The sequence below is a fragment of the Pleurotus ostreatus genome, assembly GCF_014466165.1.
Source record: "Pleurotus ostreatus strain PC9 chromosome Unknown scaffold_4, whole genome shotgun sequence".
Classification (NCBI taxonomy): Eukaryota; Fungi; Basidiomycota; class Agaricomycetes; order Agaricales; family Pleurotaceae; genus Pleurotus; species Pleurotus ostreatus.
In genome coordinates this window covers 1037422-1053217 of record NW_023503159.1, presented here as the reverse complement: position 1 = coordinate 1053217, position 15796 = coordinate 1037422, and the positions used below count along the sequence as shown (strand labels likewise).

Sequence of the window (15796 nt, the reverse complement as noted above, 5' to 3'; positions counted from 1 at the left end):
CGACTTTCCTTCATGCAACCTCGAGCTCGATGCTTCTAACGGCGCCGACGCTGGCATTTTTCATATTCCGCGTATTGTAAGTCGCACTTTGTCACCGAGTTCACGAGGAAATGATTCCGAACCACCATTTCGAAGACTGTTTACATGTATTCTTCAAGCTTGTGTCTGTGCTCAGGTCGACCAAGCAGATGGTAGTCCACCCAGACACCAGAACGTCACGCAGGAGGAAGTTTCATGTCGACCAGTAGGGGACTGTGAAGCTTGTCCTCATGAATTGGTGAGTAAGAGCACGGCCTACTGCTGCTGCTCGTCGTGATGCAGGTTTAGCTTCATGAACCATTTTGTCAACCTTTTGGCAACCGTCGCCGCATGCATTGCGTGAACATCACCGCGACTGCTTTATTTCCTTCAATACCAGTTCATATTGGCGCACCATTACCCCCACATTCGGCTCTAACCCAGCCCCATTCAAACGACAACCGTCAGCTCGACGAAACAACCGCATGGGAGTCTTGCGGACGCATCGTGGATCAGGAGCGCGCAGATTTCTGGGAATTTATAGCGTGCAATGTTCTGTTTGCAGGAATATCTTTGTTCGTCCTTTTTGCGCGATCACGTAGGCTACAGGCGCTCCAGGCGAGGCAACTGGCCGCGCGTATAGGGTTAATTAGAAACACTACACGTGTTAGACCGTAGATATGTTTATTCGTGCGTCTTTGTTTTCTATTGCTTCGCTCTGTCGCTGACCTGGCATCTACCAAAGGCTTTCGGTGTTATTAATCATGCATCTGTCCCCACACACATTGTCAATGAACGCCTTGAAGTAAGAACGGATCCTGAATGAAGAGGTCACCTTCCAATTCCGTGAGCGCAGTTCCCACTTACTATGTTATTATTGAGGTACGTTAATTAATCTCCAGCGTTAAACATATGGTGACCATTATCGAGTGCTCCTGACTGTCGTAATCGCTCTATAAGACTCTTTCACATTCTGGGCCGGAGCTCCCGTGTGTACTAACATGCAGCCTCAACATGGATCCGCTGGAAGCCAAACGCAAGTTTGCCGTTACTATCTTCACGATCAGAAGTACTATCTGGAAGCCGCAAGTTCTCCGGCTCTTGCAAACAGAATGTATACCACACACAACGTTTCAACTAACCTTTCTTTCTTGCCCATACCATTCTGTGATTGACCACCCTCACGCTTTCCACGCAACTCAAGCTTCTGCTGATGTCGACGTCGCGGGTACATCGTCTCCTTTTCATCTCTTCTCCAAGTACATAAGACGATCAGGCATCTTCCAAACCCTCCAACTTACTCCTACCGACCTTATCAGGCGCTTCTTTCTCTCTGGTATTTGATATACCACCGCGTCATGCATCTATCCTTGCCCAAATCGATATTTGTTCTATTCTCCGCCCTACCCCTGGCATGGGCCGCTCCAGCATGTAGCCTGGTGCCTCCGCCAAAGGCCTCTGCAGTCAGCCATGCCTCAACTGTTAACAACGTCCCTGAAGAAGTCCTCGCTACCGCCTGGTATCCTGGCTGGCTCGGAGACAAGTTCCCTCCAAGCAAGATTTCTTGGGATAAATTCAACGCCATGACCTTTGCCTTTGCGTTAGTACCTTCACTAATTACAACCCTAGATTCCTGGTGAGCTGATGTGCGATGTGATTTAGGGTGACTACTCCCGATCCGTCTGTTATATCTCTAGACGATGTTAGCAAGAAGACTCTTCCAGAGATGGTCAGCGCCGCGCGTGCGCAGGTGAACAGGATTCCACTTTATATTTATGAAGGCTTGCTGAGCAGGTCGCTTAATCTAGGGTGTCAGCCCATCTCTATCTATTGGTGGATGGACCGGTTCCATTTACTTCTCGAGCGCGGTGGCCACACCCCAGAATCGCTCGGCCTTTGTGAAAGCAGTTGTTGGTTTGGCAAATACATACCAACTCGACGGTATCGATTTCGAGTATGATTTCTACACCCAAGTCCTTTGTCCCATGCTGATGCGTTCTTACAGCTGGGAGTATCCCAACAAGCAGGGGATTGGTTGCAACATTATATCGCCAGATGACTCCGCCAACTTTCTTTCTTTCCTACAAGAGCTACGCAAAGATCCCGTTGGCTCCAATCTCACGATCTCTGCAGCTGTGGGCTTGACTCCGTTCATGGGACCCACTGCCCCCATGACCGATGTCTCCCCCTTTGCTGATGTCCTAGATCACATCGGTGAGCCACTACTTACACGGTCGCCGTTACATGACGCTGATATCGATGGTGTCTCCACTCAGCCATCATGGCGTACGATATCTGGGGCTCGTGGTCGAACACGGTCGGACCCAACGCTCCACTGGACGATTCTTGCGCCCCCACTCAAGCCGGCTCAGCGACTTCAGCAGTCAAGGCATGGACGGCGGCTGGCTTCCCTGCCAACAAGATCGCGTTGGGCATCGCAGCGTATGGCCACAGCTTCCACGTCCAAGCCAACGCGGCTCTCGACGGATCGGGTGGAATCCAAGTGTCGTCGGCGTTCGATAAAGGCCAGCAACCTAAGGGTGACTCGTGGGATACGGCCGACGGGACTACTGTTGACCAGTGTGGAAACCCGGAAGCTACGAGTGGAGTGTTTAACTTTTGGGGCTTGGTAGAAGGTGGATTTTTGAATAATAATGGAACTGCGGCTAGTGGTATCGACTACCGCTTTGATAACTGCAGTCAAACGGTAAGCCCTAGGACTGCATCGGGAAAGAAATTGGATGTTTCGGCTGACCTGCTGTTGACTTTAGCCATTCGTATATAACCCTGCTACGCAAGTCATGGTGGCTTATGACGACGCGACATCGTTCGGTATGGATTTCGTGGCATTGCCCCTCTCACGTCTGCTGACAATGACCGGATTCGTAGCTGCCAAAGGCAAATTCATCAACGATCAAGGTCTTAAAGGTTTTGCCTTGTGGAATGCTGCCGGCGATTTCAACGACATTCTCCTCACTTCAATCAGCGACGCCATGGGAATCGAGACAGAATGCTGACGAGCTCCCCAATTATAATTATGGTTCTATTTATTCCTTTTCTTCGGGATTTGACTCTCCCCCACCATTCTTTCCAATCAAGGAAACCCTAGCGTTAGGTTAGGGTCTACGTCTTTATAACAATAACAATGCATCCAATGCCGCTTTAGTTGCGCCCATCACACAGGATTATACTCTAGACTACGCGTACCCTCCGTCTGGGCGCCCTTACCCAAGGTCAGAGACTCTGAGCTGTCAACTACCCCCAGTCCACCGCGTGCTGGAAACACGGTGATAGAAGCTTGATATGATTCAGAATTTACTTGGAAAATAAAGGCCAGTATAGGCTGATGAACCAGCCTCTCTTCGACAGTATGACAGTCGACAGAGGTTGGCGGGAAATCCGACCAAGTTCCGTCCACTAGTTGTACACGGTATTCCGCTTGTTCCGGATTTTTGTACTCGATGCAGTCTTGGGAACAACTTGGGAAAATCCACTAGCCGAGAAGTATTTACGTCTTCCGGAAGGAGGTGTGCGCTCTGGCGGCTTCAAAAGCTTCAAGTCCTTCGTAAATCCCTCTCGCCCTTAGTCCAGAGTCGAAAGTGACCCAAGTCAACTCCCCTAAACTCTTTACCTCGGCCGACTCCTGACCTCACTCGGTTCTACCCGGCGTACTCCGTTTTTGATCTTCTAGGGGACCGATTCAGCGATATGTTGCGTTCTCTGCTCAGACCTTTGCCTCGTACCCCAATCATCTCACCAACCGTATACCGAGGCATTCCCTCATCCAGAAGAATGGCCAGCACGGACTTTGTGAGTTTCGCGAAGAAGGAGTCGATTTGTGCCTAATGCTTGCTTGATTCTGTCAGAACAAGATGCTATATACGCCCCTGCCGGAGGCCGACCCCGTCGTCCAGAACATCATTGACAAGGAGGTCTGGCGGCAGTTCACTGGTCTTGAGTTGATTGCTTCGGAGGTACGGTCTATGTGCCAGGAAACTTGGTGAATGATCCTCAATATTTTGTAGAACTTGACCAGTCGTGCGGCTATGGATGCCAATGGTTCGATTTTGACGAACAAGTACTCCGAGGGTCTCCCGAACGCTCGCTACTACGGTGGAAACGAATACATTGACGAACTTGAAATTCTCTGCCGGAAACGCGCTTTGGAAGCCTTCCATCTTGACCCCGCGAAATGGGGCGTCAATGTTCAACCATATTCCGGTAGCGTGAGTCCTTTGCAATTCGATGCTCCGGCCTCGTCTTAACGTATTTTTGTTGCTAGACGGCCAAGTATGTGTAGCCTTGCGCCCCTGTCTCTACCCATTTCTAACATACTCTGTAGCTTCGCTGCGCTTACGGCTTTGATTCAGCCTCAAGACCGTCTCATGGGATTGGGTCTCCCGGACGGTGGCCACCTTACTCATGGTTACTACGTCCGTCTTCCATCTCTGCAGTTTACTGCACCGACGCTCACTGTGAGCTATTTATAGACCGCTAAGAAGAAGATGACCGCTTCATCCATCTACTTCCAATCACTTCCATATGCCATCACCAAAGACACTCATCTCATCGACTATGTTGCTCTCGCCGAGCAAGCTCGGATATTCAAGCCCAAGCTTATCATCTGTGGTGCCTCTGCATACCCCCGTGATTGGGACTATGCTGCTATCAAGAAGGTGACGGAGAAGGAAGGCGCATTCCTTATGTGTGATATGGCCCATACTTCTGGACTCGTCGCTGCTCAGGAACTTAACGATCCTTTTGAGTATTGTGATGTTGTTACTACTACCACGTAAGCCATCATCCTTCTTTTCTGAAATGATTTACTCATTCGCTCGATTTTAGACACAAGACTCTTCGTGGCCCGCGTGCAGGTTTGATCTTCTTCAGAAAAGACCTCCCGAATTCCCCCGACCTCGAGAAGCGAGTGAACGAGGCTGTCTTTCCCGCTTGCCAGGGTGGTCCACACAATAACGTAACTCGCCTTTGTCTCTTATTTACTACATCTATTAAACTCAATATTTCAGACGATCGCAGCTGTCGCTGTCGCATTGAAGCAAGTTGCTGACCCCGCGTTCAAGCAATACGCCAAGCAGGTTATTGCTAACGCTCGCACACTCGGTGCTCGGCTCGTCGAACACGGCTACAAACTCCAAACCGGCGGCACAGATAACCATCTAGTTCTCTGGGATCTCCGGCCCCTCGGACTTACCGGCAGCAAGGTCGAGAAAGTCTGCGATTTGATGGGCATCACAATCAACAGTATGTATCACCCCGTCTATTCTTGGTTCGTGTCCAGTTTATAACTCTATGCAGAAAATGCTGTCTCTGGTGACGCCTCTGCCCAAGTACCTGGTGGTATCCGCCTTGGCACATCGGCACTTACCTCCCGAAACATGCTCGAGGCCGACGTGAAGCAGGTTGCCGATTTCCTGCACCGTGCTGTTCAGCTATCTCTGCTCCTGCAGAAGGAGGCTGGGAGCAAGCTGCTCAAGGACTTCGTACGCGTTGCCACCTCTCAGGAGGAGGGCAAACAAGGTTTCGCCCAGGTGAAGCAATTGAGAGACGAGGTCCAGAAGTTCGCCACCAAATGGCCGCTCCCTGGTGTCGATGTCACCACGTTGAAGAAGCCTGAGGGACTTCACGAACTCCTGTAGGGTTGTCGTTGGCGCGATTGATTTGCTGGTAGCTACAAAAGATTCAACGCTCAATGGTCATTTGCTTGATTTATTTGGCATCATAGACTGGACGTTCAACATTGTCCATCTTGTATTTATAGTAATGCAATGACACGTTCGTGATAGCAGATACCCATGCGACTACACGAGGGAGCGATTACACGGGGGAACTGGGTATATGGGAACACAATGCAAAGCTACAGCTTCAAGTATTTGCTGTACGCCGTAACCCATGCCTTCTTTCCATCGGTTTCGATGACGTCCTACGAAGTATGCCATCGATATGTCAGACACAGGATTGATCATCAGAGCGCGCCGGATGACATACACCATGGCAAGGTATCACCCGTTCAAAATCCCATTCAGCCACAGTACGAGCATCTTGCATCATGATTCTGAAGAAAGAGGTCAAGGCATTAGGAGACCTTGACGATTATGGTCGCGTACTTCTTATCCTTTCCTTGTGCCCACAGGAAATGCTTCTGCAGGCTGCCATATGGATCCAGCTTGCCTAAGATGGGTATTTTGGGCGACGTTTTCGTTTTCGAGTACTAGGCACCCGGAAAAAGGCAGTGAGCAGCACGAATATCAAGGACAGGCAAGTCGATGGTTATTACTTGTTCGGTTCCAGGTAAATTGAAGAGTAAGTCTGCTTGAATCAAAGTCTTGGAAGCAACGTGAAGCCAGGCAACATCTACACTGGCATATCCGGAGAAGTAGCTGTTGTCCATCCGAACAACATCTTGTTACGCTCAGCACTGTGGAAAGAGGACCGAGTACGTACCACGCTTTAATCTAAAAACACAGTCAGTGTCAACTCACATTCGTGCTCCATTTACAGACCTCGTCTTCAAACCCGTACAAAGTACCTGGTGGGTCAGAACCATACGCTGCAGAAACAAACGCATGTCAATGTCCAACGCACGAGCAGAATGGTCGGCCATCACCTCCATCGAGTACAAGTCCCTCCGCTTTCTTTTTCTCCACCAAAGGTTCGACCCCAATGACCTTCGCCTCAGGATACGCAGTCTTGTACTCCGCTATAGTCCACCGTCGACAATGAGCGAATGACAGCTGGCGTTATAGCTTAAGGAGGCACGATTTATGTCTTACCGAGGAACAAATGATGGACGGCATCAGCGCCCATTATCCATCTACATACACAGTTCAGTGTGCAGTCCAAAGATGGGATACGTTCGAACTCACTTTACTGGTCCTAGTTTGTCTATCGTTTCCTTCGTATCATCAGTAAGCGGGGTCGACGCCAGAACCCACACATCCCCTGTGGAAAGCTTGACTGCCGTTGATCGTCCACCCCAGGGCAAGAAACCGAAGCGCGGAAACGGTCTGAAATGAACGTGAATGACTCCAGATATCTAAGCAACTTCTTGTTGACTTACCGAGAAAATATCCAGATGTCTGAAGTCACCTATGAATAGTTGGCAAGATCGTGCGGCAACGGTTTAGATGCTGTATCATTTGAGCAAAATTCCGCATCCATACCTCGCGAATAACAAGGTCAGGAAGATTCGGGGACATTGCAAGATTGAGCTGGGGATACGATCGACGTTTGTAGGCTACTTATACCCCCATTTTTACCAACGACCAACCAAGGATCAGGGAAATTGAATCTGAATTGACATTTTCTGTGATTGGTTGTACAGTATCATCGAAGAGATAAGTGTTGCGCTCTAAACTACATTTGTGGCGTGTCGTGCTTAAGATACGCAGGGGTACGGGCATGCACGGCAATCCTGAAACTTTCGTCCTCGTGGCTACTTCATGGCAATTGTGACTTAGCAGCGTCAAACCTCCGCTTGTTCTTGGCCAGGAGGGCTGAATCAACATCTGAAGCACCTTCCCCTGCTTCGATGGCCCCCGACGCGAAACGAAGTGCCCGACGAAACTTACCTCGCTGAAATGACATTTCTGCAGCGTTTCCCAACGACTTCACTAGTTCGGATCGTGCACCCGACAATTGTGTCCGCCACTTGCCCTTAGTAGCTTCGTCGAAGGCGAGGAGTGCAGCGGCGAATTCAGCGGCCGACATGTATATTCCACCCGCATATTCCAGTTTGCCTTTCTTCATGGATTCTGTTCCCTTCTCCCTTCGCGCAGCGACTACTTTCATAGAGTATTTGAGCAACTTTCCGATTGTCTCGTCGCTGGTCATTTGTTGTAACTGGCGTAGGGTGACCGTCTTGGATGTACCATCGGGAAGACGCTGCCAAGACGGTATTTTGTCGAGAAGATCTCTCTGAGCGAGGAGTGTGAGCAGTCGAAGCATGGCAATGGGACCCATCACCAGCTCAGGCGGGACGACGTGCGGCGCCTCGATCGACTGAGGAACCGATCGCGTATAGAGGGGTTCGCGATGTATCTCCTGATTGCATTCTAAACCCAGGTAGAGCTCGGCCTTGTTGATGATGGATTGCGGAGGCTTTGTGTTCTGAGCGCGTTGTGCGCTGAGATGAGCGACTCGAAGCAGTGATATGATGTTTGCATCGGTGAATGTAGATAGATCCGACGCGTGAGTAGCAGTGGCTATGAGGCGTAGCATGCATATTCGCGAAGTGCCTACGTTGATCATCCATAAGACTCGCAGGCAAGGAACAATGTAATTCCCAACCTCGATATTCAAATATTTGTATGAATGAGTCTTCGCCAGGGGGTTGCACGGCGAGATAATCGCGTGTCACTCGCTTGAAAAACCTAAACACAAAACGATCTGTCAAAAGAGACAACTGCACACTATGAAAGCAACAAACTGAAGACTATCTTGCCACTTTTCGTCGTCTAGCCGTTTCTGCACGCCAATGATTTTCTCGACCCAGTTATCGCGTGAGAATAAGATCTGGAGAGACTCATTGAATGCCTCTGCTTCAGCATCATCGGAGGCCTGAGCTGCATCAGGTAATACAGTGTGTACACCCGGTACATTTTCAAGCAAATCCATGAAGAGCATAGCTATTACCTCACAGGCGATAGAGTCGCATTGATTTTCCGGATACCACGGTTCCCTGCGTAAGGAAGCGCATTTGAACATGAGGTCGATAACTTCTGGGTTGTGACGAAGGATGTCAAGGCGGGTTTGATGAGTGGGCGGTGGATCACGGCACATCAAACCGTGCATCGCCCACATAGCGTTCTCTTGGGTCAATCCAAAATATCTCGGCGCGTATGCCTTAGCTTGAGGAAGCGTCAACTTCGAGCGTGTTTTAGGGTCTGTATAACAAGCCAACTAGCCACCTACTTCTCTGCCAATGGCTATACTGGTTTGCCAGCTAGTAGAGGGGGATGTGAACTGCTTGATGAACAAATCCGGACCAGAAGCCGTGAACGAGGCCAATTTCGCTATGATATCTGCGGCTTGTGCGCCATTTATCATCTCCCCAAGGAAGCTTTCAGTGGTCAGGGTACGCAAGAGATTGGCTGCTACTTGGTGGTGAAGACATAAAGGGTGGTCCATTTTCTGTTGAGGCGCTCTAGTCAGAAAGACCATTATACCTAACATGACAGGGAGTCGCTTAGGCTGACATTAAGTGCGATCTTTACAATATTGCGTTGGACGAGGTCAGTGACCAGTGAACGGCGCTCTGCGGTCGTTCCGGATGTCATAAGCCGCGCGATTGTATCCATCGCTTGATAGGATGCCGAAGCACGAACACTATCGAGTTCTTTCCTTTGCGTCAAGGCAAGCATGGTCTTTATGAGGCCCGTTTGCACAGCGACCTTTGAGAACTCATCGTAAGCCGTATGGCCACCGAAATTGATATTCGACGTGATCCTCATTTTGATCGCATGCTAGAAATCGCGCATGAGACAAGGTCGTTCGCACGCAGGGTCTCAGACTACTTGCCGTGGAATGTCCGACGTAGTCGGGATCGGTTTCAGACCGAAGCAACTGTGCATATAGGATGGGCAACACTGAAGTCAAGTGGTGCGGTGGTAATTCCAATACTACCATGGGATCCATGGGGGCAGTATTTGACGAGATCAAGGAAAGGAGCGTAAAGGAGAAAAAAGGAGAAGTGCCCTTTTCCGGTCATATGATTAAATGGTACAGATAAAGGGGTTGCATAGGAGGAACTTGAGCTTCAGAGTACAGTTGGGCGTGATACAGATATGATACTGCGAATTTTATTTATGGATTCATGAACGTCGCCTAAAGATCCCTAGAATACGACCACGCCGCCTTTCTTTAGCATCCAACTGGCGTCGGACCTCGTGTTCTTCCTCTTCTTCGGACAAATGTCCGCCGAGCGCGTACCATACGACGGACGCCATTCCAAGTGTAGCCGTGAACACACAACTACGAAAGGAATCATCATGAGTAAAAGGATAAATCAACACGTTAATTCGTGCGCACCCAAACATTGCGCCGATACCTCGGGCATGCCACCCATTATTTTGAGGATAAGGACCAAGAGGAAGACCGTCCAGTTGTGTCGTGGAAGCAAATCCGGCAGCATTTCCAGAGAAAGGTAAGTTTAGAGCCTTACAGTTATCGTACATGAGTTGGGGTACGGTGTTTCGCTGCTGTGCTTCCAGAGGTGCTTCAATGAGTTGCATGGCAAGACCGACTTCGAGATGCCATTCAATGTGGCCTACACGAGTCATCAGGAGGCTGAAGGAAGGCATCAAGAACCTGGTTCACGTACAATGGAGGAACCACACTCCCGGGTTATCCGCCACCACGCGCAACGTCACAGAGTGCATGGATGGTATTTGTACGGTGTCTCTGCGCATGGGGTTGGCCTGGCCTTCTTTGATGGGAGGATTCAACTCAGGGTCATCCGAAGTGTAATCCTCTGATCGACCAACGATCATGGGTTTGTGCCCATGCAAATGGCTAGCGGAAAGGATATTAGCAGAGATACAGCAGCAATGAGACGAAGGTAGCCTTACAATGGATGCTTCCCGGCATCTCCGTTCTTGATCACAATGTCGACAACGTCCATATGGTCGACCACGAAGCTCAAAGGCCCGTATGCTTGCTCTACTGTCGCATTGCTCCCCAGGCTGAGTGCTGAAAATACCGCCGGTACTTTGGGTGAGTTGTAAGTGATCTGGTTGAACATAGCGTGGTTGGTCCCGTCGTCCATGGTGTCGAAGATGACTTCGAGTTCGATGGTCTTGGTGGCAGCGGGTTGAGCAATGACTTCGATGGGTACCATGTCGATATCATCGACATCGTGGTACTCATCAACGAACCCGAGGTCCGTGAGAGGAGAGGAAGAACTGTATGTTATAGAACTCGTGACATCTACGGGATGGTCAGCAAACAATGATGCTTTTGATGTGTCGATACTTACTAGGGTTCAGCGCATCCGGGATGGTGTCAAACATATCGACATCCATGTTGGCGTGGATGGCCCAGTTAGCCGACGTGTCGTTACGAGCGGTGACCAGGACTGAGTATCTCTGCGCAACGGTCACACTGAGCAGGTCGATTGGAGATTCTTCAATATCAGTCTGCATGACATGGTTAACTTAGTTGAGAATCCATCATTTTGCGGTAGACATACCCCATCAACTTCGATGACGCGCATGTCGTGCCCGTCGATCCAGAAGAAGAAAGCGGCAAATGCGGAGGTGTTCACGACGCGCAGACGGTATGTTTTACCAGGCTCGAACGGAAGAGTGGCATTCTCATTGAAGCCAACGGCGGCAGTAACAGGGTGGGGGTTCGTACCCGAAATTGGACCCAAGTACGATGCATTCTGCGCGAAATATATGAGAGCAGAGTCTAATGTCCGGATCAACAACACTGAAAACATGGAAGGTCGTGGAAAACATACCCGGTACAGGTTCAGCCCCACCGGGGTTGGCAATGTTGATGAATTGTTTGAGGAGGACGGCGTGTTCATCGTGGTACCAGTCACCGAGGACGACCGTAAATTCGCCATCGTAGACATGAGGTTCCCGCGGTGGGTGGAGCACGACCGGCGCACGGAGGCCGTCGACGTATTGTCCCTAGTAACTATAAGTAAAGCAGGATGAAGATACCATCTCTAACATGCCTTAGAGTGGGCGTGGACCCAGTACGTGCCCCATTGTCCCGACGTGTCAACAGGTACAACATAGTCGAATTTTCCGCCAGGGGGAATACCACTGTGCAACGTATAAGGACATTGGCGCCAAGTCAGCGCGGCAAAGGTGACCCTACCATTCTGTGACGCCAACCGCACCATCCATCCAGGATGTAGAGTTGAAAAACATTCCATGGTGGTGCAGAGTAGCAGGTTCATCCAGAGAGTTGGTAACATGTACCACAAACGAGTCTGTGGTGTTGACATCAATGGGTGGAGGCCTAGATTACATTTCTCGGTCATTTAACTTTTTTAATGCAGGTGATAGGACACTCACGGCCATGTTCCATTAACACCAATAACGCGACGTTCGAAGAGGCCATCTGGGCTAGCACCCTGCACGTATGTGAGGTCCCACCAGAGCTCTTTAACACCAGCAAAAGCTGGCAACGCCGAGGCGAGAAGGGTGGCGGAGAGGTAGCGGAAGCGCATCGTGGGCGCTGGTGGGGAGGGGGACTGAAGGAGGGGGGATTCCTGGACTCGAAGTATATACACATGAGGTTATTTACGGCGTCGGATTTATGGCGAATAAGTCTCATTGCTACCCTCCTTTTGTTCCGGGTGGTGGCATCGTGCCGGAATAAATTGTGGTGTAACCTCAGATGCATCTGGATGATTCCGCCTATCTGATAACGACAGGTTCTGGAATCGCATGATAAGACCGTGCTTCTGGCACATGCGCGCACAGAGAAGCACTCGTCAGATGTCCCCCGCACTCTTGTCCTGCCAGCATGGCCCTTTAATCTCCAAAGTTAGTTCCACCTGCGAAATAATGAGTATTCTCAACGCAGCGGATGAGGAGAAACTCGCCTCCAATATTCTACTCATGTTCGAGCAACAGACTTGCTTCCAGGGCACTTACAGCCTCGGCCGAGTCAAGTGGAAACGTAAACAGGGAAGAGGTCCAGATGTAAAAATAGAGCGGTGGCTGAAACTGAATTGATGATCTAGAATCTTATCAGATAGGGATTCCAACAGGATCTCCCTTCGGACATCCACATCGCGTCCTCATGCTCTTCCTCCCGAATCCCATCTGAATCTGTTCCAGAAGCATATTGGGGTTTCCACCATCCATAAAGAGTTCATGAATTCGACCATGGTCGCCCGTGCAAGTATCGCTCACCCCCTCGTACCTTTCAGGCGAAGCGACCATGGCCAAAGACCTCTTCTCGGTCCCAATTTTCTTCATCGTCTTCAGAGAAACCCTGGAGGCAGCCATCATCGTGTCTGTCCTCCTCGGCCTTGTCGAACAGATTGTGTACCACATACCCGCCTCTGAGCGCGGTACAGCTGCGTCCGATGACAATTCAAGCCGAAAGTCGGGCCACGGTTCGGACGGCCAACCACAGCAGGAGGCCTTGATACACGAAGAAGACTCACAGGTTGCCAAACGTCGACTTATCCGAAAACTGAGGATACAGGTGATTTGGTCTCCCGTTTTCGTGTCGGTCCCTCTGACGAAGGGACTGCCTAGATTTTCGTCGGTGCTGGATTGGGCCTGTTCATTGCACTTGCCATCGGCGCAGCGTAGGTGGTTCCCGCTGACGCCCCCTCTCTAAACTCAACCACGAACCAGATTTATCGCCGTTTGGTTCACTCAAGCATCTGACCTCTGGGCCAAGTCTGAAGAACTCTGGGAGGGTTAGCAGGCTCATCTACCATTGTCGTGCATTCCTCACATCCGCATCCCCCCAGGCGTTTTTGAACTTATTGCATCGCTCATGATCTTTGTCATGGGCATTACCATGCTCAAAGTAGATCGCGCCAAGACCAAATGGCGCATCAAGCTTCAGCGTGCCTTCGACGGCAAACGTACGCGTTCGTCAGTGGCTAAGTTGATCTTGCTAACCAATATGATACAGAGGTCGACGGTGGCGCCAAGACCGGAAAATGGGCGTTGTTTGTCCTTCCCTTTATCACCGTCCTACGTGAAGGGTTGGAAGCCGTCGTATTTGTGGGCGGTGTCTCCCTTGGCCAATCGGCGACAGCCATCCCTATAGCTGCTATCGTCGGTATCATCTGCGGGCTGGTCTGCGGCTTCCTCATCTACTCCTTCGCGAGCCGAGCAAGTGGGTATTTCCGCGGCAGACCCTTCTTCTTCCCCAGAGGACTGACCATCTGAACCACAGCTCTAACGGTCTTCCTCGTCGTGATGACCAACTTCCTCCTCCTCATCGGCGCCGGCCTGTTCAGCAAAGCAGTCGGCGCGTTCGAGACGCACGCGTTCAACAAACTGCTCGGGGCCGACGTGGATGACGCCGGGGGGGACGGCCCTGGCTCGTTCCGCGTGCAAGGGAACGTGTGGCACTTGAATTGCTGCAACCCCGACAACGTCATCGACGGCCACGGCTGGCTCATCTTCAACGCTCTCTTCGGCTGGAGCAACAATGCCTCACGTACGTCTGTCTCTCGTTTCTGCGTGTCGACTGCCTCGCTCACTGAGATGTGGAACCTAGTGGGCACGGTGCTTTCCTACGTCTTCTACTGGATCGCTGTAATCGCGGTCCTGATTTTCATGAAATTCAACGAGGCGAGTGACTTCTTCCAAACGTCATCTGCACGCGTTGCTCAAGGATTCCTTCCTCCTCTCTAGGGGCGCACGAAGTTGATGGGGTACGAATCCAGTGCCGGTGGACGCCGCCGCCAATTACGTGACGGCAAAGCTGCTGAGAACGAGAAGGAGGGCACGCCTGAAGGAACGGGTGTCCTCCCCCATTGACAACCCTAACTAAGGCCTGACGCTCCACGCCATTTCTTCTGAATCTTCGCGACCTAGCTTCTTGGGTCCAAAATATGCTACTTCTTTCGTTTCGTCACACTCGTCCCATGTCCTTTTAGTCGCGTTGCAATGTAAAACCCAAAGATTCGGAGCCGGAGCCGCGTAACAGCAATAACAGCATAACAGCATTGCAGACCCAATCGGAAAATCTGTGGGAGTCGTACGTGCGTGCGGCGTAAGAATGACATGCTCCTCGTTTTTCTTTTTCTGTGCTCTGCGACACAGCGTAGGAAATTATGGATTGAAGTATGCTTTGGAATCTGATAAGATCAGCAAACCATCAGCATGTGGCCTATCTGATAAAGATAACGCTATTTATAACTCGAAAATCTCTCACCGGAGAAAAATTCGCTGATCGGGTGCTACCACGTAGAATTGAAGTCCGTAGTTGGTGAGGTACGTATTCGGACTTGGGTTGGGTTGTTGGTTGTTGTCAAACTGGGAGTCACGGCCACGACACGCGGGTTCATCATGAGGTGGCCGCTGCGTGGTGATGCGCTTGCGCTTTGCGCACCGGCACGATTGCGATCGACGCTAAAGATTCCAAATTTTAATTCGAACGGAAGGTTTACTTGAACTCGAAAATCCCGGGGTTCTGATCTGTCAGACAAGTCACAATATTAATAGGTTATTTGTTTTTTACAGTTTGAGGCCTGAGGGGCTGGGGACCTGGTGCGCATCGGACTCGGAGCTTCGGCCAGAAGTCTGGCAGAATGGATCCACAGCCTATGTTAAATGTTTCACGGGAAAGTGTCAAGGTCCCAGTACGTCCTGGCGGTCAGTACCGGCACTCCAGAGCTACATACATACACGGACATTGGTGCAGTTGTTCCTGGCGCTCTGGTGCAAATGATTCAGAAGGGTACCTTCGGGGTGGCTAAGGCCCGCGTGTTCCTAAGTAGGCTAACTGCCCGTAAATCGAAATCGAAATCGAAATCGCCATGCTCATCGGGATATCTATTGACGCTAGGACCCTTGATAATACGGTCAAAGGCCTGATCCCAAAGTCGGCCAAAGTGTACTCTTCAATCAGCCCCGATGTGTACGAAATGGATCAGTCCTAGCGAAGATATATGCAAGTATGTACGATTTTCGGAGGAGGCCCCTCGGGCCTCCCGAAGTGTATAAATTTAGGCTCAGGCCTCTCTAAATGGTCTCGGAAATGTACGAAATTTGACCCAGGCCTCTTCAGAAAGCCTGAGGACCGTCCCAAGCGTACGAAACCTGTC

General features: G+C 50.6%; 6 protein-coding genes across 6 annotated transcripts; 4 read left to right on the top strand and 2 right to left on the bottom strand.

Moving 5' to 3' along the window:
- Positions 1–29: 29 nt before the first annotated feature.
- On the top strand, positions 30–696 carry PC9H_006169 (uncharacterized protein; the record flags this gene model as incomplete). The annotated part of the gene is made up of 3 exons (XM_036775721.1): positions 30–76; positions 136–277; positions 328–696. The coding sequence occupies 3 exons, from the start codon at positions 30–32 to the stop codon at positions 694–696; spliced, it is 558 nt and encodes a 185-aa protein (XP_036631740.1).
- A 680-nt stretch (positions 697–1376) lies between these two features.
- Positions 1377–3035, top strand: PC9H_006168 (uncharacterized protein; the record flags this gene model as incomplete). Its single annotated transcript, XM_036775720.1, has 7 exons — positions 1377–1618; positions 1681–1768; positions 1827–1972; positions 2024–2232; positions 2295–2725; positions 2790–2850; positions 2908–3035. 7 exons carry the CDS (start codon positions 1377–1379, stop codon positions 3033–3035), a joined length of 1305 nt encoding a protein of 434 aa, XP_036631739.1.
- Positions 3036–3810: 775 nt separating this feature from the next.
- SHM2 (Serine hydroxymethyltransferase, cytosolic) lies at positions 3811–5675 on the top strand (the record flags this gene model as incomplete). The annotated part of the gene is made up of 9 exons (XM_036775719.1): positions 3811–3828; positions 3885–3992; positions 4044–4244; positions 4301–4308; positions 4361–4451; positions 4509–4810; positions 4864–4993; positions 5046–5280; positions 5335–5675. The coding sequence occupies 9 exons, from the start codon at positions 3811–3813 to the stop codon at positions 5673–5675; spliced, it is 1434 nt and encodes a 477-aa protein (XP_036631738.1).
- Positions 5676–5893: 218 nt separating this feature from the next.
- On the bottom strand, positions 5894–7235 carry PC9H_006166 (uncharacterized protein; the record flags this gene model as incomplete). Its single annotated transcript, XM_036775718.1, has 11 exons — positions 5894–5959; positions 6025–6091; positions 6144–6247; positions 6314–6416; positions 6481–6491; positions 6540–6586; positions 6644–6736; positions 6810–6850; positions 6903–7043; positions 7097–7125; positions 7200–7235. The coding sequence occupies 11 exons, from the start codon at positions 7233–7235 to the stop codon at positions 5894–5896; spliced, it is 738 nt and encodes a 245-aa protein (XP_036631737.1).
- Positions 7236–7476: 241 nt separating this feature from the next.
- On the bottom strand, positions 7477–12220 carry FET3 (ferroxidase fet3; the record flags this gene model as incomplete). The annotated part of the gene is made up of 15 exons (XM_036775717.1): positions 7477–8273; positions 8326–8408; positions 8465–8901; positions 8950–9168; positions 9234–9500; positions 9921–10008; positions 10066–10303; positions 10358–10548; positions 10605–10962; positions 11012–11171; positions 11225–11445; positions 11498–11672; positions 11720–11810; positions 11866–12009; positions 12066–12220. 15 exons carry the CDS (start codon positions 12218–12220, stop codon positions 7477–7479), a joined length of 3624 nt encoding a protein of 1207 aa, XP_036631736.1.
- A 719-nt stretch (positions 12221–12939) lies between these two features.
- Positions 12940–14507, top strand: FTR1 (high-affinity iron permease; the record flags this gene model as incomplete). The annotated part of the gene is made up of 8 exons (XM_036775716.1): positions 12940–13209; positions 13263–13315; positions 13365–13429; positions 13484–13600; positions 13651–13857; positions 13918–14184; positions 14245–14318; positions 14382–14507. 8 exons carry the CDS (start codon positions 12940–12942, stop codon positions 14505–14507), a joined length of 1179 nt encoding a protein of 392 aa, XP_036631735.1.
- Between the last annotated feature and the right edge of the window lie 1289 nt (positions 14508–15796).